At 35.9% G+C, this 25,218-nt stretch overlaps 1 protein-coding gene across 4 annotated transcripts in view; it reads right to left on the reverse strand.

The window, feature by feature from the left end:
* The window catches only part of Cadps2 (calcium dependent secretion activator 2), a 512,216-nt gene that overhangs the window by 99,647 nt on the left and 387,351 nt on the right, over nucleotides 1-25,218 (reverse strand). For 2 of the 4 annotated variants that reach the window (XM_026388718.2, XM_026388721.2), the window contains exons 15-17: nucleotides 17,792-17,855; nucleotides 14,506-14,629; nucleotides 12,463-12,483 (exon numbers count right to left, since the gene is read on the reverse strand). In XM_026388718.2, coding sequence (XP_026244503.1) covers nucleotides 12,463-12,483; nucleotides 14,506-14,629; nucleotides 17,792-17,855 — 209 coding nt within the window. The remainder of the gene's footprint in view (nucleotides 1-12,462; nucleotides 12,484-14,505; nucleotides 14,630-17,791; nucleotides 17,856-25,218) is intronic. The other 2 variants (XM_026388720.2, XM_026388719.2) reach the window with 1 other exon arrangement.

Raw genomic sequence — 25,218 nt, forward strand, 5'->3', positions numbered from 1 at the left:
CTGTGGCTTTACTTCCACAGAGCCCGTTGGGACCAACTCATTTAATGACCCTGTCATTTAAAGCAACAGTTTCACTTAATATCTCCTTGGAATTAGCCATGCTAATGACACAGTGCTTTGCAATAATTGTTCTGTGGTCACAGTCACATTAACTACTTCACCAGGATTATCTTTCACATCAATAAATTCATTTTTAACTCAATGGCCAACTGTGGAATAAAGGAGAATTTGCCACTGCAGTGTACGCCTTTGGCAGCTAGACTGGGTCTAAACTGAGCAATCTCCATAAGACAACAGTAAGTAGGGACCCATGACTGACATGTGTCAACATATATGTGAGGTGAAAGTCAGTGACTGTGTGAAACTTTCTTTGTCAGGGAATCAGAGGCACATTTCCCTCTTAAGACTATAAAATAAGGGATGATGGTGATAGAATTACACAGAAAAGATTACATGTGCCTACATATACAGAAATTAATATCCATTTTATCTTTTGTTACAGACTTTTACAGTTACCTGATTTACAAGATATCCTGATTTGAGTTTTATTAAAGTTGTCTGTTTATTCGAGATCCTACTTCTCTCCAAGTCTGCAAAGCAGAAAATCTAAGTCTCATGTGGAAAATGTATCTCCTCAGTGTTGCTGGCTGCAAAGACTAAGAGGCCTGAAGGAGAAGAAAAAATTCTACCTGTATACTCAGTTTTCTCTAGTTAGTTTTGGAAAAAAAAAACAACAACAGGTTGAATGATTCTAATGATAGCACACAATTTTCTACTGTGACTGCTAACTAATTTCATGAACAAAGTTTTTAAAAACTGGTCTTAGACATATGTGTGTACACACACATTCCATAGCTGAAACTGATAAGTGGTCCCTTCCCTTGTATGTTGCTCTTTGTACATACTTGCAGCCATTTCTCCCAAACATAACTCAAATTCAGGCAATGAAAATTACCAGAGTCATCTCAGTGCCTCCCATGCCAATACCACTCATCACATTCTTAAGATCCATAGCATTTTCATCTCATGCCTATTTTTTTCTTGCTTTCTAATTGTGTTTACCTAAGATATCTTTTCTATTTCATCTGTCATATTCTGCATACAAGGAGCACTTCCACACTCACATCCTCCCCTGCCCCTAACCCTCTTTAATTCACATTCTCATATTCAAGTAGAACCATGGGGAATACAGTCTCAGAAATGTGAGTGAGGCTATGGGGAAGATGGTCAGTTAAGGAGTGGGCACTGGGAAAGTTAAAAGCAACTCCAGAGGGCTGCTTGCCAACTGGGAAGCCAGCTGAAGGAGAAGTAAAGAGAACCTTTCTAGAAACAGCAACCAGAGGATGAAAGACACCCTTTGAAAATATTTGAAGCTTTGGATGGTACAAAATTGGACAAAAGATCTTGATGTCTGTATCTATGTCTTTGTTTCCTCTGATATATGATCAAAGTTACCAAGGGCAGCCAAGTCATGATTTAGATAACACATTTCATGCTAACATTTGGGTCAAAGCTCCCAGTTTGATAAGCATATAGACCAAGTATAGAGAATAGGGTTAGACTTAGTGTCATTTAGAGTATTTCTATAACTTTAATGTCCTGGGTCTGACAACCACTGTGCATATATTTGTATGCTTTGTTGCTTTATGGATATTTAAGAAGTTTCCTCTTTGGAGTTAAAAAAATACATATATATGCATTTATATTAAAATATATATTCAATCAGGCCTTTTAATTTGGTGCTTGAATCTTATCTTTAGCCTGTAAATAATGAATCCTTCCTCCTTAATATCCAAAATATAATTCAAATTCAGGCACTGGATTTAAAACTATGTTTTCATCTGTGCAGACTTTGAGCACTTACAAACTCTGTTAAGAAAGTGGTAGAAACCTGTCAGTTTGCATTACTCTGATTTCATACAATTGGAAAAGACTTTTTAATACATCTAAACTACTCAGATTAACAAGGTGCTACAGGAGCCATGCTGCTATATGTCACTTGGTTTACCTGTTGACACATGTTAGTAAATAAACGAGAGGTCACCAATCAGTTGTTTTCAAGCTCTGGCTCTAGAGAATGATAAATTCTGCAAAATTGCTTGTGAAAGTAAGGAGGCTTGTTATGTCAAGACCACATTTATCTGTGAGTCACATTCCGTATTAAAGTAGAAAATAAAAATAAAAAAAACACATGATACACTGTCAAGTGAGCCGAGCAAACTGACATCCTTTTTGAGACCTTTTAGGAAGCAGGTGTTGAACACTTGTAATGAGATTTCCATGCATTTTCAAAGAAAGGAGCAAGGATTCTAGCAAGAGCTGTTCAGGGTGTCACAGATCATGGCTGAGGGAATAATTCCTGGCAGGGAGTACAGTGAAGGAGACATTATACAAATGTTTTCTTTTCTCAGGGGTGCTTATGTTCTCGTGCACAATTTTTACAGAAGACCACTATTCATCAGAGATGACTGTTTTTGAAGAATATAATTTTTCTAGATCTCGGAGAAACAGCAACATATTCATTTACCTATTTTCAACTTATTATCTGTACTAAGTAAGTAAGTTAAAACAATTCTGTTTTTTGACCCAGATATAAGACAAAATTGGAAAATCATCTAAGAAGTGAAAAGGTAAAAATAACACTTGGGGGTATTCAAGGAAAAACGCTAGATTTATAGTGTTAGGTATTTATTTCATTATACTGAGATCTAATTGGAGATCAAGATTCCATCTCATTGGAGATCAAGATTCCATAAGAGAGGAAGCCAGACTCTTTTTTTACCCATTACACAGGCCCACTTTTCAAACAGCACCTCCTAAGCAGCCTACCAATCCCCACCCTGATCTGAGTCTCTCCTTTACACGGATGAATCCCACCAGTCTTCAGAGACACAGAGGTCTGACTCTACATTCCTGTTCTGCCTGATCATAGGCTTTATAACTTGTTCTTAGTATCTTGTAAGACAGGACTCCAAAACTTTTGTTTTGGAGTTAACTTACTCTTTCCATCTTATGATTCATGTATTTTTTATTCCTTTTATGTTATTCAAGATTCTCAGAGCTAGGGTAGTGTATGTACTTGTTCCTAATCCTAGAGGGAACGTCTCCAAATGTTCTCCTTTATGTAAAATATTCATGTTTGATCTTTCTCTGTAAATTTTATAAAGTTACGGAAGTCTCCTTTTTATGTTGATAACAGTAAAAGTTTTAACCAGATGTAAGGGTTTGGACTGTTTCACATATTTTATTTGAATCTGTTGAACTAATTTTGGTTTTCCTTTGAATTTGTTTGTTTTCTGATGTAAAACAACTTTTACATTCCTAGGATGAATTCCATTGACTCATTTTTCCAATGCAGTGTTGGATATTGTGAGTTAATATTATATTTAGGAATTTTGCATATTTGCTCATAATAAAATAGATGCATGATAATCCTCTTGTTCTATTGCCTTGACAGGATTGGAATAGGGTGATATTACTTGTTGCAATGAACTAGGCAGCTTTCATTCTTTTCCCATTTCATGGAACTTATTTTGAATAGGAATGATTTGTTTCTTAGGTTGGGTAGAACTCAACTCCAAAAGTATCTTGCCTTAGAGATTTAGGGAGGGCAGGTCTTTCACAACTATTTCAATTTTTTAAAAGCTTATTGGCCTGTTTGAGTTTTGTTTCTTGTGATTTTTAGGGAAATGCTTTTTCAAAAAATGTTTCAATTTCAACCAGACTTTCAATTTTTGTACTTGCTCACAATATTCCTCCATGGTTGCCTGCCTCCTGTATCTAGTTGTTTCCCTTGTATACTGCATTTGTATCTCTTTCCTCCTGAGTCTGCTGGAAGTTGAACTTACTCTACTTCTACTCTGTGTACCACTTAGCTTTCCTTTTATGTTTTATACCACGTTCTCCTTTCCTGCTGTCCTCATTCTGATTTCCCAGGTTGCTAACAAAGTCTTCAGCTATATTCATCCTTATCTTTCTTACAACCATATTATTTTTATACCCAATATTCCACGACTTCTTGTTCCTGTATCAAATTGCTCGTACCATCCTGTGTCCCCTTGAGATATCACACTCACTGTGAATATTAGCTTCATCGATTCCAATGGTACACACCATTTCATTTATTGTCTTTAGGAGGAGTTGTACTCCTTAGGAATCTAATTATTGTGAAATGAAAGCTCAGCTCTCTTGAAGGGATTGAGAAAGAGAAGACAGGTGGTGCTTGACCATGTCCCTTGCAGGGAGTCTGAGGTGAGAGTTTGGGAGCCCCAAGCAATACAAAACTAAGTACAGATTATTTCCTCTTTTACCAATCCATTAGGCAAATCCACTGGACAGGGATTCACCTTTAATCTGTTATATTCAAAGCAGGAGCCATTGGACAACGGTCTCTTTGGGCTGCAATCCTTTAAGCTTGGGGTCTGAATGGCAGAGGAGAAGAAGGGAAATTCACTCAGCCCACTCTAGCTTTCATTGACATCTCACTCTATTAATATTAATCTCAGGTACCAGTGACCTGGCTTACTGCTTCCAATTCTAATGGCAAGAGGTAAGGGGCACTGCTTGTCTCAAGCCAATGCAAGGGAGAGGTAGGAATGGAACTTAAATGCTTCCCTCCCTCCCTGTCACCCTCTAGGCTTGCGTAACTCTCCCACCAGGCAGATCAGCAAGATTGGAAGCCACACTTCTGTGACACGAGAAGTCAAGTGAGTGAAATAAAGGTGAGAGTACATACTGCTCTTTGGATAGCAGCTAGAAGATGGTGTAGAGCCCAAAGCAAGCATATTTTAGGGTGATACCATGGTTATGGATGAAAAAGAAAAATCTAGAAAAAAGAACCACAGCCACTGGAGAAAGAAGAGACGCATAATGAAGTAAAATCTTCAGAAAGAAGTAGGTGGAATCGAGATCAACACCACAGGAGACTGCATTGGTTTTGAAGAGGAAGAAACCTCACTCACTAGATTCAGGGAACAGGAGACATGGGTAGGTGTGGAGGCTGATATGTTTGTAGGGAAACAGCTAGAAAGCTGAAGCCTACCTTCAGGAGGTGTCCTTCCTCAAATATCCTAACATTTGTGTCATTAAAACTTAAAATCAAATTCCTGTGACAGTGTGACCTGAAAGAGGACATCATTCAAGATTAATCAAGTTTTTGATTTTTATCCATGGGATTATCCATGACCAGCAGTGACTGAGGGTGCCCTTATCTATTACAACTCACACTGGATAATAAATAATTTTTAAAAATAAATAGAATTCTGTTAGAAAAGAAAGGACAGGATGGATGACTCATGGACAGCAACTGTGGATCAAGGAAAAGTGTCATTGTTGAGGTCACAGAACACCTCCGCAGAGGCATGACAAATCAGTCAGTGCTGGTGAGATTCATTCCAATTTAAGGGGTGGAAAGCCTAAAGCAGAGGGCAGTGTGAAGGGTTGTCAGCAGTTTTAAACAGAGTAACACATATTATTGCTTTCCTAGAATCACACTCAGATGAAGCAGGAAGGATGTTTAAGGGAGGCATCTCAGAACCCACTGGAGAGGAGAGAGGCACTTGTCCTTAAGCATCTCCTTGGTTTGTGTGAGGTTGACAGAGCCCTCTTCTTTCTTTTAGTCCTTTCATTTGGGTAATTGGTGAGTGCAGAGGTCCTGATCGAGGTGCCTTCAGTGTGCAAGGGTGCTTCTCAGGTCCTCGCCTGACTTTTCACTTGGCTGGCTACCTGAATATGCACACAGAAGCTGGATGTTTCCCAGCAGACTTTCCCCTGTATGACACGAACTGAGGGTGCACACAGAGCTTCAGCCTTGTCAGACTGAGCAAATAATGTCTTCGTTCGCCCCTTTAGTCAATAATCCTTGCAGTCCTGCTTATTATTCCCCTCAAACATCGTTGGATGCATAGGAATTAATCTGTCAACATTGTGATGAGCTAATTAATTAGTGTGAACACAAATTACATAGTGTGGGATTATTTTCCTGTGTGGTTAGTGAGTAGGGGGAGAAATGTGGAGGCAAACACACATGGTAGGAGTCCTCATTCATTGCAGATCAGATGAGGAAAAGACCGACGTGAATACTTTTGTACTACTTAAAGGGGATTATGTTCTGGACATTTTCTTATCTGTATGTTAAACAGAAAAAGAACAATCATGTCATCAGGGAGCAGTATAAAAGACATTCAATTCAATATATTGATTAAAAAACCATATTGTTAAATGTAGTTTAAAATTAACATTTCCATTATATCATATTAGAGGATGGAATCAAAGTAACTTATGACTATCAGAAAAAAATCATCTTCTTAGGTTATTTAAATATTACACTGACCTTAAGAACAATACCCACATCTTATATATAATACAAAAATAAATTTCAGTTGGTCTTTTATCAGATGATCACAGAAATTTAAATCAGTATAGCTCAATGAGCTTTTATAATAAATACACATATGCAGTACTTACTAACTAAAAACTCTGACTGAAAGGATTTTCTCAAATATGCTAAAGAACAACAACAACAACAAAAAAACCCAGTAATTGTCTTCATTGTCTTAAAGTCAATTTGTATCTACTGTTCTGTCCCTAATCAGCAGGTGATTTGGAAATAGTCATTTTACTTTCTGAGCAAGGTCCCATTATCCATACCACACTACCAAAAACGTTGGGTAGGAATTCTTTGACAGCCTGTTGCTTTCTTTTGGGTGAGAATTCAATTTCCTTCAATATGCCAAGTATTTTCTGGAAGGAGTTGTCCATTTTTATGGGAACTATACAATTTGGGTCTATCATTTAGATGTTAGAGACCGTAGTTCATGGTGATATAATATAATACTCAAACAATTTAAAACAAATTCATAAGCAAACACATAAAACTTCTTTGAGAGAAAACTATTATGTTATCTTTGAAATATTAGAAAGAGGGACTGGGGCTACAGCTCAGTGGCAGAGTGCTTGCCTAGCATGTGTGAGGTACTGGGTTCAATTCTCAGCACTGCATAAAAATAAATAAGGTGCATTGACAACTAAAAAAATAATTAAAAGAACAACAAAAAAAAGAAATATTAGCAAGAAATTAGTCACTGCTAACGAGACATTTTCATCAACTGGATCATTTTGTCTACACACACAGCTTCTAGGCACACAAGTTCTCAAGCATGAAAGCTTTTATTTATTTATTATTTATCACTATTGCCTGACAATGCAGTGCTAAATTAAAATGCTACCTGGATGGCACATGCATTCTAATGACGTCAGGACTGCCACAGTGCAACTTCTCTTTTCAAACAAAGTCAGCACTGTGCCTCTGGGGAAGCCTCCCCATCCATTCAACTGAGACTTTGAAAATGAGCTCACTGGGGCTTGGACCTGGGAACCTGGCAACCAGAGGGCCGAAAAAGATCCTCCCCATACAAAGACTTCATCTATTCTATCCACAGCATCTTTTCTTCAGGGCACCTCCACATTCCTAGATTCACAAGAAGCCCAAGTGAAAGATATGTCAAGGCCAGCTCTAAGTAATAGCAACCGTAAGTCACAATATGATACAGAGTTTCCAGGAAAATGTAGAACTGTTATGAGAGGATTGTTGCTGTTCTTGTCTACAAGAAATTCTTTGAACTAAAGAACACATGGATGTTTCTTGAAAAATAATACTGCCAGGTTTGGTGGCACAAGCCTATAATCTCATCAATTTGGGAGGCTGGGGCAGGAGAATTGCAAGTTCAAAGCCAGCCTCAGCAACTTAGTGAGGCCCTAGGTAAATTAGTGAGACTCTTTCTCAAAATAAAAAATAAAAAGGGCTGGGGATGTGGCTCAGTGATTAAACACTCCTGGGTTCAACCCCGGTATTAAAAAAAAAAATCTAATTTACATCAACAAGGTATATGATCTAAAACAAAACGAAATAAAACAGAGTTTCAGTGTCATTTTGAATTCTAGATTATAAATAATCTCACTACTATATAACTAGGATAGTTAGTAGCATAATTAAACTAAAGAAGAAAGCTAGTTGTAAATGTAAATCAGATTTCTTAATTATTACTATAAAAAACAATTCAAACAAATAGCATTTTATAGCTCCCAAATTAAAAAAGAATTGCTTTTTAGAAATTTCAGTTCTCAAAACAAACTATCAGTTCTCATGAAATGTGCCAACAATTCCCTAGAAGGAAAGAAGACATCTAGAGAGAGGCTTTATTAATCCATTACCAAATTTTAGAATCTCTTTATTATGCACATTCATGCTGCCAATGGACAACTGAAGAATTTCCAAGGATGGAAGTGAATTTGAGTCACAACTGAGCAGCATGCTGGATTATAGAACAATGGAAGCAGGTTAGATACTCAGCACCATAAATACAACTGCTATCCAGAACATATACCTCTCTGACCCAAGTTAGTGCCTCCCTGCTTCTCCCTCTTATAATAACAGCATAAAACTCGGGTTTGTTTTTCTGTTCTTATTATTTTTTAAATGATTAGTTTTTGCCCTATATTTTAATTATTCAGTGACTGGTTAGAATAACCTTTTGCAAGGCAGCCTGCCAGCTTATAGATGTTATTTCTGTAAGTAGCCTGATAATAGTCTGTGCCATAAACTCATCTGTATATTTGATAAATATTTATGGAGTACCAAATATGTGCTGTGTACTTTTCTCAGCACTGTGGATATAGCAGTTATGAAACACAAAATGTCCTCCCCTCATGTAGCTAACATCATAGGACAATAAGAAAGGTGAATGAACTACGTATGTTGTGTTGTCTGGGTTGGGAGGGGATTTTTAAATTCTAATCCCTTTCAATACCTGACATCATAAGATCTATGAGAAAAAAGTAAAAGAATTTTTAACTGAGTACACATTTAACTATAGTTTTTCAGGAGAGAGAAAGATGGAGAAAGGTAAGAAGAAAGATCAACAGTGAGTTCTTATGTTCCACTTGGTAACTATATGACTGTAGACAAGTTGTATAACTTCTCTCATTCAGTTTTCTTTAAAAAAAGAAAAATAATAACAATAATTTTTATTTGCAAAGGATTGTTGTAACTTTATATATATAAAGAGTTTAGAATAGTGCCAGGCACAGAAGTGTTTGCTCTTATTACCAAATAACCATTATTAACAAATATTAAGCCTTGGCTTTTGGGATATGCATAAGTGTTTATATAAGATGTCATTACTTTGATTCAGATAGTCTTGGAGTGGCAGCAGCAGCAAGAAGACTATGAAGGGGCTCTGGGGTCTGAGACACAGGGTGTGAATCCCAAGTCTGCAGAGTTTCAGTGACAATGGCATGACCTCCTTTAAGTTACTAGTCTTTTCTGAAGTCTCAGTGATCTCTTCTATAAAATTTCCATTTTGTAAAGTTGCTTAAGAAACTTATGGAACAATGTAAACAGAAAACCTCTGGGAGACACTGGCGGTCAAATTGACAAAATTACAACACATCTTGGGCAGAATTTTGCTCTTTTTAGATAGTATAAGTGCTCAAGAGACTACCATTTGAAAGAGTCATCAAGCTTTTGAACTCTTAGACATGTAGTTGATATTCCCATTTTTACCTACTTTTAAAAGTACTCTCCAAGCACATCTACTAGTTAACTCTGTAGGTCTAACCTGCTACTAAATGCAACTAAAGGAGGGTAAATTCATTTCTTAGAAACTCCTGTTACTTCAGAACATTCCCCAATTGATATTAGCTTTCCCCTCCATTCATTGAAATCAGAGATCACACCAATTTTTCTCTGTTCTAAATAAGCATTTCATTTTAATAAATGTACTTTAGAGTTGCTGAACTGTATGGTTGAGCAGTGGTATGGATGCCAAATAGGAGTGCAGGGAAAACTTCCATTGAGGGTCAGCTGAGTATGTGGGATCTCTTCTCCTCTTCCCACCTCCAACTCAACAGGCCACCCCTGCCCACACTTCATGGAGGTCCACTGTGACCCCTTTCTATTTGTCAGGAGAAGTAGTGTACCCCATAGATTAGGGATCAGGACACCTGAGTCTTTCCCAGTTGGCTGGCTTATTTACCCTGTAGCAGAGGGAGAGCCACAGATACATCTGGACTTTCTTTGTAAAATAGAATAAAAACTTATTTTTCATAATAGCATTGTGGTGGAGTTTAACATCATAAAATGTTTTGAAAAGCTTGTTATAGAGCACGAGACTGCTACTGTTGCAATGGGTTGCCATAAGTGGGGATGATACTAACCTTATCTTTTTTATTCTATTTTTTCCCCTAAAGAGCACTTATTAAACATTTTAAGGTCTCTTATTTTCCCCTTAGAAGGGATGGATCTGTTTTTTTTTCTTTCTGTCACTTTCTAGGGTCAAATAATGAAAATAATTTTAAAAGCTTCCCTCACTAAAAGAGAGAGAGAGAGGGAGGGAGAGAGAGAAGGAGGGAGAACAGGAGGGAGAGAGAGAAAGAGGGACAGAGAGAGGGAATAAGAGAGGGAGGGAGGGAAAGGGGGAAGGGAGAGTTAACAGAAGACTTCAGTGAAAAACAATCCAATCAACTTGTCTGTAACATTGCATGTAAATAAGACCCAAACGAAGAAACTAGGCCTAGAAAGGTACATTACTTGTCTCTTCCTCCATTGTTTCTGAATGAAACTAACTAATAATATCTTGCCTCTTTCCAAAGTTCTGAGAGCCTCCTCTGTGTCACCAGGTACAGTGACAGGATCCTAGTGCTGGGGCACTAGGAACAAGTCAGAAAGGACTGTGCCCTTAGGGGCTAAATAAACAGCAGGAAGATAGGATGGATATAAAGTTAAATTATTTATAATTATAATAAGAGGTACAAGAAACAAAGTAATACAATCTTTGAAATTTCAGAGAAAAATTGCAGAGAAAAACTCTTTCCAAGCATTTTCCTGAGAAAGGGATTTCATAACCTCTGCTTTTTCTGATTAACAACTTTCAGAGTTAAGAACCGCTTGCTTTTATGTAATAGAATTTATGCTTTTTATTTTCATGTTATTTTTCAAGAGTGATAAAGGAAGATGGTACTCTCTTCTAGTTCTAAGAGCCCTTCAAATATTGGCAACTGCTTCCAAATAAGATGAGTATCCAAGCTTTAAACACAATGCATAACATTAACATGGTTACAGGTTCTTTGCTTTGAATTCATTATCAAAAAATATTGTCAAACTTTTACAGAGATAAAGGCCTGTTTTCCCAACAAAGCATCAGCAATAGTTCTAAAAAAGTTCAAGCCTTTTCCGTATCCTAATCAAAATGATCTCTGAAAATAGAGAGCTATTCATCAATATCAAAAACACCAGACTATCAGAGGCAATGGAAATGATGAGATAAAAAAGCAAACTACAGAAGGCAAGAAAATATTTGCAAACTATATATCCAACAGAGGGGTTAATACCTGGAATACATAAGAACTTATTCAACTTAATAACACAAATCAAACAACACCACAAAAAAAAAACAACCAATTTAATATGGGCAAAGGAACAGAGACAGCTCTCAAAAGACTTACAAATGGTTAACAGGTATATGAAAAATGCTCAATACAACTGATCTTCAGGGAAATGGAAATCAAAACCAGAATGTGGCAGGTATCACCTCACTCCTGTTAGGATGACTATTATCAAAACCAAAAACTGCCTACCACCACACTAAGGGTTGGTGAGGACAAGAGGAAATAAGAATCCTTAGGAACTGTTGATGGGAATGTGATCTGGCGTAGTTCTTGGGGGCGGAAAAAAAAAAGAAGTACCCATAGGATTTAGTGATCCCACTTCTGGTATATAAGGCAGATACATAAGGACAAACAGTACAGAACGCCATATATGAGAAATCTATTTTTTATTATTATGATTGATTATATTTGTTTTGCTTAGTTGTACATGACAGCAGAATGCATTTTAATTCATCATATACAAAAGGAGCACAACATTTAAATTCTCTGGTTGTACACGGTGTGGAGATGCACCATTTGTGCAATCATACATGTTCTTAGGAGAAGTCTAAACTCGTTGAACCCATTTAAGTGGAGTGTAGAACAGTGATTGCTAGGGTTTAGGAAAAAGGGAAAATAGGGCAGATATTAATCCTGGGGTTCCAAGTTTCAGATGTGCAAGTTGAGTAAACCCTATGGACCTACTGCACAGCAGAATGCCTACAGTTAACTATATTATATACTTAAAAATTGCTAGGAGGGTAGATCTCATGGTAAGTGTTTTTATCACAAATAATAGTAATAATGATGGGGAGGATAGGAAAAAACTTTTGGAAATAACGGATGGGTTTATAGCATAGATTTTGGTGATGGCTTCATAGCTGTATACTTATCTCAAATTTATCAAGCTGTATACAGTAAGAATATGCAGCTTTTTGTATGTCAGTATTCTTCAAAAAAATAGTTTAATGACAACAACAACAACAAAAAGATACCACATTAAAAATAATGGCACACGCATGCAGAGACATTAATTACCTGTTTCCTTTTCTGCCAGGCCTAAAACATAAGAAAAGAGAATTTAGGAGAAAAGCAAAGCCTACTCATGTTGTTCATGTAACACTAAAGGTCAATCAAACAAGAAAAGGTAAGTTCTCCTTACTATTTCCAACTTAAATTTGTTTTGTTCTTGGCCTGTTCCTAGACACAAAACAAAAGCATATTTTATAAAGATAAAAAGGAGGGAGAAAGTAGATAATTAAAAAGCTAACAAGCAAGAGATTTTTTTTGTGTGTGTGGTGCTGGGGATCACAAACCAGGCAAGCACTTACCACTGAGCTACACCCCAGCCCCACATCATTTTGTTTGTTTGTGATTTTTGGGTTTTTTTGTATGTGTGTGTTTGTTTTGTTTTTAGAGGAGATTACTTGGTAGTTCCACCAGAGTAGATTGTTAGGATCAATTTTCTCGAATATTCTCACACTAGACTGGAGATATGAGGTGAGGCAGGTGTGGTCTCTGCTCATTCTCCATTTGGTCCAGCATAGGCTTTCACTAATACATGCACGAGTAAAAGAAGTTTCTTTATTCATTTTAACTTGGCTCCATGACTATAATAAAACACATGGGTTCATAGAAGAATACATTGTGTATCTTTTCAGTATTTTTGAATAGGGTAATGGTCAAAAATTGTTATCTAACAATGAAGATCAAAAGGAACCACATAGTGTTTTGGATAAGGTTGATGACATTTATACGAAATAATGTTGTGCTTATTGAAGGTATGCACAAACTTTTTTTCTCTTTGACATATCTGAAAGGTTTTAATATGTCCATTTTTATGTTAATTCTTTGAATCTCTGTTCAGAACACTTAATACTCCTGAACATGAAAATTATTTGAATGAGTATTCAAAACTGAAAACCAATGTGTTTATCTTCCACTTTCTGCAAATGATCTAATATTCACTGCTTTTGCTTTAACACGACATGATATCATAATTAATGATGTTAAACTGGTAACTAAGGAGGTGTCATGTTGTTACTCTCGTGATATAATATTGGTTGCTATAGTGATGAGATGGCTTTTTTGTTAATCACTCAGGAGGTTGGTTATCACATGCTTGTTAGAGAGCTTGACCAGATTTAGAGAGAAAAAAGGAGTGATAGCACAACCAATTATAATCAGATGTTTTCCATTGCCTGAATTTTGATAATACTATCCTAATATTAACTAATTCATAAATTTATAATTCACTAAGAAAAATTTTCCATTGTTACTACAATTTTTCTAAAGGATGACTTGCTTTTTATTTTCAGATATAAGTATTTAATATTAACTTCAAACTTCTTTCTCCCTCAGGTAATGCTATGTATTTACATAGGTCAGTTTTATGGTAATTTGAGCAAAGAATCAGAGGTCTTTTTTGGTTCTTTTAAATAAATCTTTCAAAGGATCAATGAATAGATGCAGATTTTGTCACAAATTCCAATCTGTTTATCTCTAAACATTTTAAATATGTTTAAAATGAATAAAACCCAAAGAAAGAGAAAAAAATGCACAGTCCCCTTGAGAGATCTAATCTTTCAAATGCATCAATATATCGCAAGCAATTAAAAGCTGCAGGAAGTTCTATTGGTTTATTTCAGCCCTCACAATAATCAACAAGTTTCTTCCTTCTCTGAGTGACACTGCAGAATAGAAAATAAAATTACATAATATTACACTGAGACTGCTCAGGAAAGAGTGCACAGCCCAACACTGAAATGTTAGACATACTTACAGTAATGTCAAAAAATACAGCCCGTGAAAACACCTTTTGGTTTCTCGAAAACTCAAAATAAGAACAAAGGACAACTTAGGCACGAATCCTGGGTCTTTCATTCAAGCAGAGTCCCAGGAGGCATATTAAAGCAATGAATAGGAAAAAGCTCTTCAGTTCACCAGCTGAGATTTTAATGAGACATTTCCCTTTGCCATGGTCCAGGACTGTTCAGGAAAGGAAAGACTTCTCATAGAAAACTCAGTTAATAGGCATTGTTGGCTCTCCCTGCCACTTGGGCAATTGCTCACTGCACTGACCTTCTATTTTGGCATATTCTGTGAGTCTAGTGTAATTGATCAAGGCAGCTTTCTCGAGGCATTTTCTGACCACTTTCTTCACCTCTTCTGCCGGTATGGGAGTGGCAATATCTTTCATTAAAACCTACCAAGAAAGAGGTGAGGGAGGGGGGGAGAGACAGATAGAAGATAGATGTTGCATAAAATAAATACTTAAATGAGACAAATTGTCCTAGACACGCCTATTCCTGGGGAGGGGGAAGGGGTCCTCTGTAACTTGGGGGTAAGTAACCGGTCGGCACTTCACAACTGGAAACCTAATCCTCAGATCTTGGTTCCTCCTGTCTAAGCCTCATTTATGCACATCCAAACCTCCCATAGGCCAGGCCACCATTCAGTGTGACTGTCACTTTTCCTCAAGGGACCCAAGACATCATTAGAGCAGCTGTTTCAGGTCAGGATTGCAGTTCCTGGGACAAATAATAAACAAAGTTTGTCTTGTACTTCTCTAATTTAAATGCCCTAGCTCTTCTGAGCAATATATTTGAAAATATTAAGAGAAATTCCACTAAGAATTGGCATACTGCTCGATCTCTATAAAAATCAAAAGGGCTTCTTTCACTTATTAAACCTTAATGACTGTGATCTACTGAACATTACTGTCACAAACTATAAAAATAAGGGGAAGGAAACTTCTTTGTCTTAGTGAAATGTATCAAAGGCTAAACTATATGGAAACTTCCTGCAGTTTTGAACAAAATAACTAATTATTCTCTGTTGGGTTCCAAAAATGTGTTTTTGGAGTTTTCCTTAAAACCTTTTATTATTGGCAAGGAACAAATACAATTATATCCAAAATTCAAAATGTCATATGAATGTAAATACTTTTATAATGACTCGATCATTTTCTCTGAAACTTTCTTAGTGATGCAACTGATCAAATAACTTTTGGTTATACTATTAGTCAAACTCCAATATAGTGAGCAGTTTTTCTTGTTGTGCTTATATTTAAAGGATAAAATAAATGACAAAATATAAAGAAGTTGATGCTTTCGTAAGTGCTCTAATTATTTTATTAGTGTGCTATCTTGAAAGAAATATTGAAAGAACATGAAAAAAAGCTATTTAATCATTATTTCATTCTTTTTTTTAAATCAGCCTCATCACTAAGGATATTGCCATCTCTAATTTATTCAGTCATCCAAGAGTCTGATAACCATTTTAACATTTTATTATGTAAGATAGCCTTTTTTGAAAACAATAAACTTTATCATTTACAAAATTTCTTCCTTTATCAAATTCAACTATTCTTCATGCTATTCTGACACTTTAATTAGAACTGTACTTTAGATTCTCTGTAGCCAGAAAAATCTGGTTGTGCATAATAAAATACATGTAAACATTAAACATGCATTACTCTATTAAATATGATTATTGCTGAAGTTTAACATTAAGATCAATTTTGCTAGGAAGAATTATTAATTTTATCATTAGGCTTCCTATGGCAATAAACTTTAAATAGCTGAAATATCTACTAGAAATTACAATGTATGACTGCCACAGAGATGAGTCTAGGGCTTAAATTAGGCAATATTTCATATATTGTAAGATCTGGGCACTTAATTTGGAATGGGGTAAACTTGAATCCTCTTTTCTGGTGAAGCAAGAGAACCAACTTCTGTTTTCATACTTCCTTCCTGTGTTCTTCCCAGGTTTCATAGGTATTAAGGATGCACATGTAGATTTAATTTTATTTTTTTAAGTTGTCAGTAAGAGACATTAAAAAAAAAATAAAGAAATGGTCCTTAACATTTCTCTCTCAATTCACCAAGAAGTGTGATTGTGACTAAAACTGGAATAAAGGTCACTGTTCATCCTGTCACCTCTCAAATGCATGGCATGAGGGCATCTCTGCTATTACTAACTGTTCCCTGCTGCGAGGAGGAGGGCAGCTCTGCCATGGAAACCAGGATCTAGAGAGGCTGCCCTAGGTACAACGTGATGGGATGCAGTTCCAAAAAGTAAAGCAGTCTTTATGGATTTCAGTTTATGCACGATATCTTAATGAACCGAATGAAATGAATATTCTGAAAAGCTTGGGTTGCATGCAACATTTATTACAAAAATTCTAGCACAACATAATTTTATCATAATATTTCTATCACACAGTGCTCAACAATCAGGGATAAGACAGGGATATATAAATGAAATCAGTCCATAATCCGAAGATTTCATTTTAATCATCAGTTCTAGTCCTCATATCCCTTGTTCTTAAGTCACTGTAATGGGGCTGTAATATCTGAGCAATGTCCTCCCTTTCTGTTTTTAGTGGAGTTGCTAATAAACAATGAAAATCTCTAAAGTTAATTTGGCAGAAAAATACACAAGAACCAGTCGATAAATCAGGACCAGGATAATTGAATCATGAGCTATAGCTGAGACCCAGAAATTCTTTTAAATTCTGATATTGACCAGGAGCTGACCACGTTACTCAACATGTTTAACCATTAGCATCCAACTAGCATATGAGATCCATAGAGGAATGAAAAAGATACCTCTCAAACCTCAACTGCCACATAAAAAAGAAGTGTATACTTTCATTTAAAATTGATTTTTAGCATGAATTTAAACTCTTATTTGCTATTTTATCTTGTAGGGCAAAACACTTTCTAAAACTTGTGAATTCATTTAAAGAAACACATAAATTGAAGTGAAATAAATTCCAAGATGTATTTTGAATGAAACGAATGATAGGAGTGATGTGTTTGTACATATTAAATGATATACTGTGATAGTCACCGAGGACAGTGGCAAGCAGAAGTACAATAAAGTTGAAGAGATAATAAAAGACCTTGAAAAACAGAGATAATTAACTGAAACAAGAGAAGATTAATCCATGAGAGGAAAAAAAAAAGAAGTGGAAAAATGGATATTATCATGGGCTGGGGTTATAGCTCAGTGGTAGAGCACTTGCCTCAAACGTGTGAGGCCCTGGATTTGATCCCTCAGCGCCACATAAAAATAAGTAAAATAAATAAAGATACTGTATCCATCTTTAAAAAATCTTAAAAAAAAAAAAGAAATATGGATATTATCAAAAAAACATGATGGCAGTGGAAAGTCTTCCAGGAGGGAGAAGCTGGTAGCGGGAGAACTTGAATGTAGTAAGAAAAGGTAATAAATTCAGGAAATGCAACAAACTCCTGTAGTAGACTATGAGGGATGAGACTGTATGCCTAGTTCAATAACCAATATACACAGAAATTCAGAATGCAAATAGACTTTACAAAATAATGTTCAAACATACCCTTTCAAGTAATGAGAGTGTAGCTTTTAGAGCACCTTCAGGTCGTCCAAAGGGAAAGCAATATCTTTAAAGACAAAAGAAGGAACAAAAAAGTCAAACATTTAATACCCAAGAAGTAAATGATTCCCACTTATATTACTTGGCATTATTAGAAAACCACAGAAACAGCTTAAAATAGCATCATCTCATCCAGGAAAACTTTTAACTGCTAAAATTTACCTAGCCCTATGATTTAAAAGCTTTAAATAATAAAGGTATCAACTGTGATGAAAAAGTTGAGTTTTGATGAAGCATGTATTCAAAGAGGACACTCAATTAAAAAGAGCCTCAAGGGTCATTCACAAAGAGACAATTAATATGCACTACCTAATAATTTCTTGTTTTAAGGTTTGTTATTATTAAAGCTCTAGGAGAAAATGAAATGATTTCTCCCATTTCTTCCCATAATTAGTGTGTTTAGAGATGGAAACATTTGCACAAGTTCCCCATCCCCTTTGCTGATACTCTGCCTTGCTACCATGGTGTCTAATTCTTCTTTCTCCCTACACCACACAAACCCTCTGCACTTCATCGGTCAGCACATTTATCTGGCCCAAGTATTTCTAGTCCCATGTATTCCAACTAAATAGCAACAACTGGAGTGTGGGCAGGTAATGGGGATGTTCTGAAATCAGGGTTAGGGGGGGCTAGGAGAAGGAGTGGACTTCTTTTAAAGTCAGTTGCCACCAGATGTTAACAGGTTCATTGCTCTTGACAAGGGAGTCCTTCTTCAGGTCAATTTCCACTTAAAGAGTTACTGAGTATCAGAGCTATTTCATCCAGCTGCAGCTCTTTGCTTGTTGAGCCAGATCCAGCAAAGCACCCCCTTTCCAGGACTGCCATGTCCCTCCTCAAGATCAAGGGCTACAGGCAGCTGGCTTTCCTTAGGCTGCCACCTTGTTCTGGCTTAGAAATCTGCAAACTCATGTCTTAGAAAAAAGTTTACTCGTCTTCATGTCCTTTTCCATTATTTAGGGGCTTGGTGGGCTTGTTTTCTCAGATGCAATAATGAAATAAATTTTTGCATACTATGATTCAAACAGGTTCCCCCCCCAATCATGTTTTATGCATATTTTTAAAGAAATTTGTTTTATGCATATTTTTAAAGAAAAAGACTGATTCTTCTCTTTCTTTTAAAACAAAGCAGTAATTGAATTTATCTCAGGATTAGGTCTTAGGTTCATAAAACTTTCACTAGTCACAGATACATGCAAACTAATACTATATAAATTTAGTCACTTAACTTTTTTTTCCTTCAGAATACTGTTTATCATTATATTTACTGTTAAAATTTTCCTTAACCTTGTTTCTACTCACCCCTTTATTCACCCCCCTCTAAAAAAAAGCCACAACTAATTTATTTTAATAGTTTTCTCTGTGCAGTGGTGCTTTTTTTTTTTTTAAGAGCATTAGCAAATTAGCAAAGTAGCTTTAATCATTTTCTATACTATAAACCGTAATCCATGTTGAAATAAAACACAAATTGGGTTCTTGTAGTTCCCTCCCCCTGCTTAATCTTTTCAGTGCATTTGCATAATCCATCCATTGTCTTTCCTATTGTTTATTTCCACTAACCTGTGGGTGACACATTTTATGAATGGAATGTTACTGATCCCCAGATTACATTTAGCATTTCAGGACTCTGAGGTCCCACTGGGTATGTTCTGAATTAGCATTAGCTGCCCATGATGTGTAAGTAATTCAACACATTTACAGAGTACAAGTAATCCCGAATCAATAAAGTACAGAAAATAACTACACAGAAGCTTAATTAATCTTCACAAAACACATTTTAAAAGAAGGGAATCATTTTGTTCTGCTTCTCAGGATAAATATTTTGGGTTTTTACTACTCTATCAGCCCTGCAATGGCAAGGCAAAGTGGAAAACACTCAATTACCAAATAAAATACAGCCATATTTAATAACTAATCTGAGTAAATTGAAGTCAACCTCATTCGAACTTTGGTAAATTAATCACAGATAAATGAGACTGTATAGACCTGCTCTATGATTAATCATATTCTTGTTTATTTCTTAAATTTTCAAAAATATATTTTTAGATATCGATGGACTTTTATTTTATTCATTTACTTATATGTGGTGCTGAGAATGGAACCCCGTGCCTCACACATGATAGGCAAGCCCTCTGCCACAGAGCCACAACCCCAGCCCTTCATTTTCTTGTTTATTTTTAAAGTATACTATTTATTTTTATCAAATTTATGTATGCATGTAATCTAAAGAGAAAACTTCTTCTGACAGCCTTTTATTATGAAAAATAGAAGTCTTTTATGTTTGTTCCACACACCCTAAATAATTTGTGCATTTCTAGAGGAAAACATCTCAGTCTTTAAGTTGACATCCCTAAGTTGCACACTAATATTTTTACTTCTTGATTTTTAGTTTTATATATTATCCTAACTTCCCACTGTAGTAGAGAAGCCCTTAGTATTTATTTTTCTTCCTTCCTTCCTTCCTTTCTTTCCTCCTCCTCCTCCTCCTCCTCCTCCTCCTCCTCCTCCTCCTCCTCCTCCTCCTCCTCCTCCTCCTCCTTCTTTTTCTTCAGTGTTGGAGATGAAACCAGGGCTTTGCAGCACTAGGCAGGTGCTCTACCACTGAGTCACATTCCTCAGCACTGCATCTATTTTTTAAAATAGCTTTATTTATAGGTGTGTCATACAATGAACTGCACACATTTAAAGTACATAATTTGGTTAAGTTTTGTCATACTCATACACACATACACATGAACATGCATGCACAAGGGGGCGCGCGCGCGCGCGCGCGCACACACACACACACACACACACACACACACATACACACACACCCTTGTGAAACCATCACTGAAAGCAAGGTGATTTCTGGCCCCTGAATATTTCCTCACAGCCCCAGAAAACCACTGATTGAGTTTCTGTTACTTGGTTGGTTTGTATGTAAGGAGAAATATACAATATGTGCTTTTTGGGAGAGAAGACCATATTGGACCCCAAACTATACTTCTTAGGGCCTGGTTTCTTTCCCTCAGCATAATTTTAATATTAATGCATTCTGTTGTATGTTTCTATAGTTCATTCCCTTATACTGCTGAGTGGTATTCCAATGCATGGAACATACTGTTTATCCATTTCTTGTTGATAGGTATTTGGCTTGTTTATATACTTTGTTTATTATGAATAATGCTGAACTGAGCATTCATATCAAAGTCTCTGTGTAGACATAGGCTTTCATTTCTCTTGGAGTGAAATGACCAGGTTCTGTGATAGGTGTTTAAAGTTCTAACAATCAGCTGGACTAGTTTCCAAAGTAGGTTGTACTATGACGTTCCTATAGCTAGCGTTTCAGAGTTCCAGTTTCTCTACATCTGTGCCAATATTTGTTATGCTCAGGATTGTTTTGAATTTTAGCTATACTAAAAGGTATGTGGTAGTACCCAACTGCAGTTTTAGATTGCATTTTCTTGTTAAGTAATGATATTTCATATTCCTTTTTGCTATCATATGTCTTTGATGAAATATCTGTGAAATTTTTCTTTAAATTGGGTTAATTCATTTCTTATAATTTTAAGAGCTATCTATGTTCTGGATTAAAGTCTTTGTGTAATATGTATTATGTAAATATTTCCTCCCATTCTATGACTTACTTTGTATTCTTTAATAATGTATTTGAAAGATCAAAAGATCTTAATTTTGATGAAGGTAACAAGTTTTCCATTTATAAATCGCAATTTGGATGTTTTATTTATGGATATTTGCTTGGCCCAAGGACAGAGATTTTCTCCTACATTTTCTAGGTCTATTATTTTGAGTTGCTTTTTGTATATTTTGCCATGGACTGAGGTAAATCACTTTCATTTAAATATCCAATAGTTTAGCACCATTTGTTGAAAAGAAAAAGTACATTTTCAAGTTGCCTTTGCATATTCATTGAAAATCAATAAACCATATATGTATATGAGTCTATTTCTTGACTCTCAGTAGCATGCTATCTATTGATTATTATAGCTTTATGTTTCTTGAAATCAGGTCATATCAGCATTCCAATATTTATTTTAAATAACTCTTGTATTCACATATAAATTTTCAAATCAGGTTAACTTACACAAAATCCTACTAGGATTTTGATAGCGATACCATTGGACCTTTTGATCAGTCTGGAAGAATTAACATCTCAATAATATTGAGTCTTATGGCTCACGAATACAAGTATCTCTCTCCCTTTATTTAATTTTGTATGATAGCAATACTATGTACTTTTCAGTATACAGGTTTGCACATCTTTCATAAGGTTGATCCCTAAATATTTTATAGCTTTTTTTTTGCCCTTGTATATATTCTTTAAAAATTTCAATTTCTGATTGTTTGTAGCTGATATATAGGAATAAATTGACATTTACATATTTATTTGAGGTCTTAAGACTTCTAAACTCACTGATTAGAGAATTATTTTGCAGATTCTGTAGCATTTTCTTCATAGATGTTGATGTCATTTGCAAATAGAAAGCTTTTCTTTTTTCTTGCCAATCTAGATGAATTTGTTTCATTTTTCCTCAGTATACTGGGTAGCACATCCAGTACGATTTGAATAGAAATTATGAGAATCTATGCAAGCATATGTCCATGCTTTTCATTTTAGGTAGAAAAATGCTCATTCTTTGACTATTAAGTATAAAATAAGCGATAGGTTTTCCACACATGTCCTTAATTGAATGCATGATATGCAATAGTGATAATCTTTTTAATACTCTGTTTTTCTTTTACTATTTTTATATTCTGTATCATTTCTCAGTTATGAGTGGCTGGACATTTTGTATTCTCTTAAACACTCTTGACCTCTGTTTAAGAACATAGTTAGGTTACTTGGAAATGGTTTGATCTGCTTGAGTCTTGGTTTTAATCATCTTTAGGAGAAAAAGAGCAGTGTTCATTTTAGGGCTCATTTTTTCCCCACTGCTGAGGGAAAGAGCTTAAAGGGACGCTGTTTGATGCCTGTAAATTAGAAGAAGGTGATTTGTTCTTGGAGACACAAACTGGAACCACTCCTGGCCCTGTTTTAGCACTGGGGATTTCCTCTTGTAATCCTTTTGTGTGGCTCTTTGTCAGATTTGGATAGTTTCCTCACATGCCATGGTTAATATTTAGCTGGAGAATCCAGGTACCCTCTGCAAATACTTGTAGCTCCTCCTTCTCTGTCTCTGTGTTCTTCAGAACTCTGATCTGAAAAAACCTGGCTGCCTTGGTTTCCCTGGACTCCCAGCTGTCTCTTCAGTTAGGGAGTCCACTGGGCTCCACCTAGGTTCCTCTTCTGGGGATCTTGGGCTGGAAACTCTCCTGGCAGTAAGCAAGGACATACAAAAAGGGCTTGCTTCACTTTCCCCATCTCTCAGAAACTGTTCTTGTTACTATTATTCATTGTCTTACTATTATGTGAAATCATTTTTCCATACTTTTTCCCCCTGGTATTGGGGATTGAACCCAGAGGTGCTCGACAACTGAGCTACATCCCTAACCCTTTTTATTTTTATATTAAGTTGCTGAGGCTGGCCTCTTGAATCACTGGGATTACAGGAGTGTGCCACTGTGCCTGGCTTTCCCACGTTTTGGTTCTATTTTTCAATTGTTTCAGGTTAGGGGTAAATATAATTTCCTATTTCCTTCATCTTGGACATCAGCAACTTCTTTTTTTCATGACCACTTTTCCTACTATAAACATGATGCCTGTTTATCCCATCTGACTAATATAGCTTACATCATTTGTGGGGTGTTAGACCAAAATTCAGCTTCTAGATTTACTACATAAATGTCCTAGACAAGTAGGATACAGTATTCATTATGATTACTTTCTATGAATTACTCAATTTTTATTTATAATTCTTAATTTTATTTAAATTTCCTTTTCATATCCTTAATCAAATAAAATTCCAAATTCCAGTGCAACTGATACAACGTAATTAATACAACTCCAAGTTCTATTCCAGACTCTTGATATGTTATCTTGTTTGGTATACTTTTGTTTTCTGCTCTTAAAGCTCAACAGTCACTTTGTGGGGTCTTAATTATTACTTTTCCCCTTCTCTTTCAAGTTGTCACACTGATTTCCAGTTTTAGTGATTGTAACTCTTGTTTGTTTCCTCCTCTGTTTTGGTGAATTCTACAACTTACCAAAGGAAATACAGGAAGCATATATTTTTTAAATACTTTTAATTGTAGATGGATGTGATATCTTAATTCTTTAATGTGGTACTGAGAATTTAACCCAGTGCCTCACACGTGCTAAGCAAGCGCTCTACCACTGAGCCACAACCCAGCCCTGGGAAGCATATTTTTAAGTTTATGTCTACCGTTATCCTTAATGACAACTTTTGCTGGTACAGGATTCTAGATGGAAATGCCTCAGATTCATAAAATCATGGGTGCACTGTTTTTTGGATATCAGTGGTGCTCCTTAAATCAAAATGAGAGCGAGCAGCAGATGGGTCTTTAGTTTTGTTCACTGCCTACACATAGTGAGTACTAAGTATTCTGATTCTTGATTCTTTGTGTGAAATCTATTTTCTCTTTACAGAAGATGTGATAATTTTTTAATCCAGTTTCTAAAAATTCATGAAAATATACCCTGATGAGTATCTTCTTTAGTCCAGTTTATTGGGCATTCAGTGAGCTCCTTCAGTCTAAAACCTTAAGTCTTTTAATTCTGGAAAATCTTTTTCAATAATTTTATTGATAATTTCTACATCTGGCCTTAACTATTTCTAGAATTCCTCCCATTTGTGAAGATGAAATGCCTAAGCAGATACTTAAGTTTTCTTATATTTTTGTTGCAATTTGTTTTTCACCCTTGATCTACTTTTTGGAAGTTTTTCTTAACTGAATCTCTCAATAGTATGTTTGCATGTTGTATGTGTGGCATCTGCATACAATTTCTAAGTGCTCTTATTTTTTTTCTCTAAGATTTTTTTTTCCTGTTTATCTCATTTTTGTTTAATAAATGTTCTACCTTTTCAAACCTCCCTGAGAAGATCAACAATACTTCCTCCCAGTTTCCTCTTCCTCATATAATTTTGGTTTTATTCACAATTGCTTTTCTATTTCTCCTTTGTTGTTTACTTGGAATGGGCTCTGGCTTCCATAGTAAATACTTTTCTTAAATGTCTGATGATCTAGGTGTATGGTCATTTTCAGAAGTGTAGTATTATTAAAGGTGAAGTGGGCCTAGGTGGTATTTACAGACACTGGTCTTTGCCAAGGGGGAACCTGGCTGGGCAGTGTGAGAGGACATCTTTGCTGTACAGAGCTGTAGGTATTCTCTCTTGGGCTCATCAGAGACTAGGGGTAAGAAACTAACAATATGCCTGGAAGCAGTTTGTGATTCTTGAATTTCAGAATAA

Source organism: Urocitellus parryii, chromosome 3 (genome assembly GCF_045843805.1).
Source record: "Urocitellus parryii isolate mUroPar1 chromosome 3, mUroPar1.hap1, whole genome shotgun sequence".
Taxonomy (NCBI): Eukaryota; Metazoa; Chordata; class Mammalia; order Rodentia; family Sciuridae; genus Urocitellus; species Urocitellus parryii.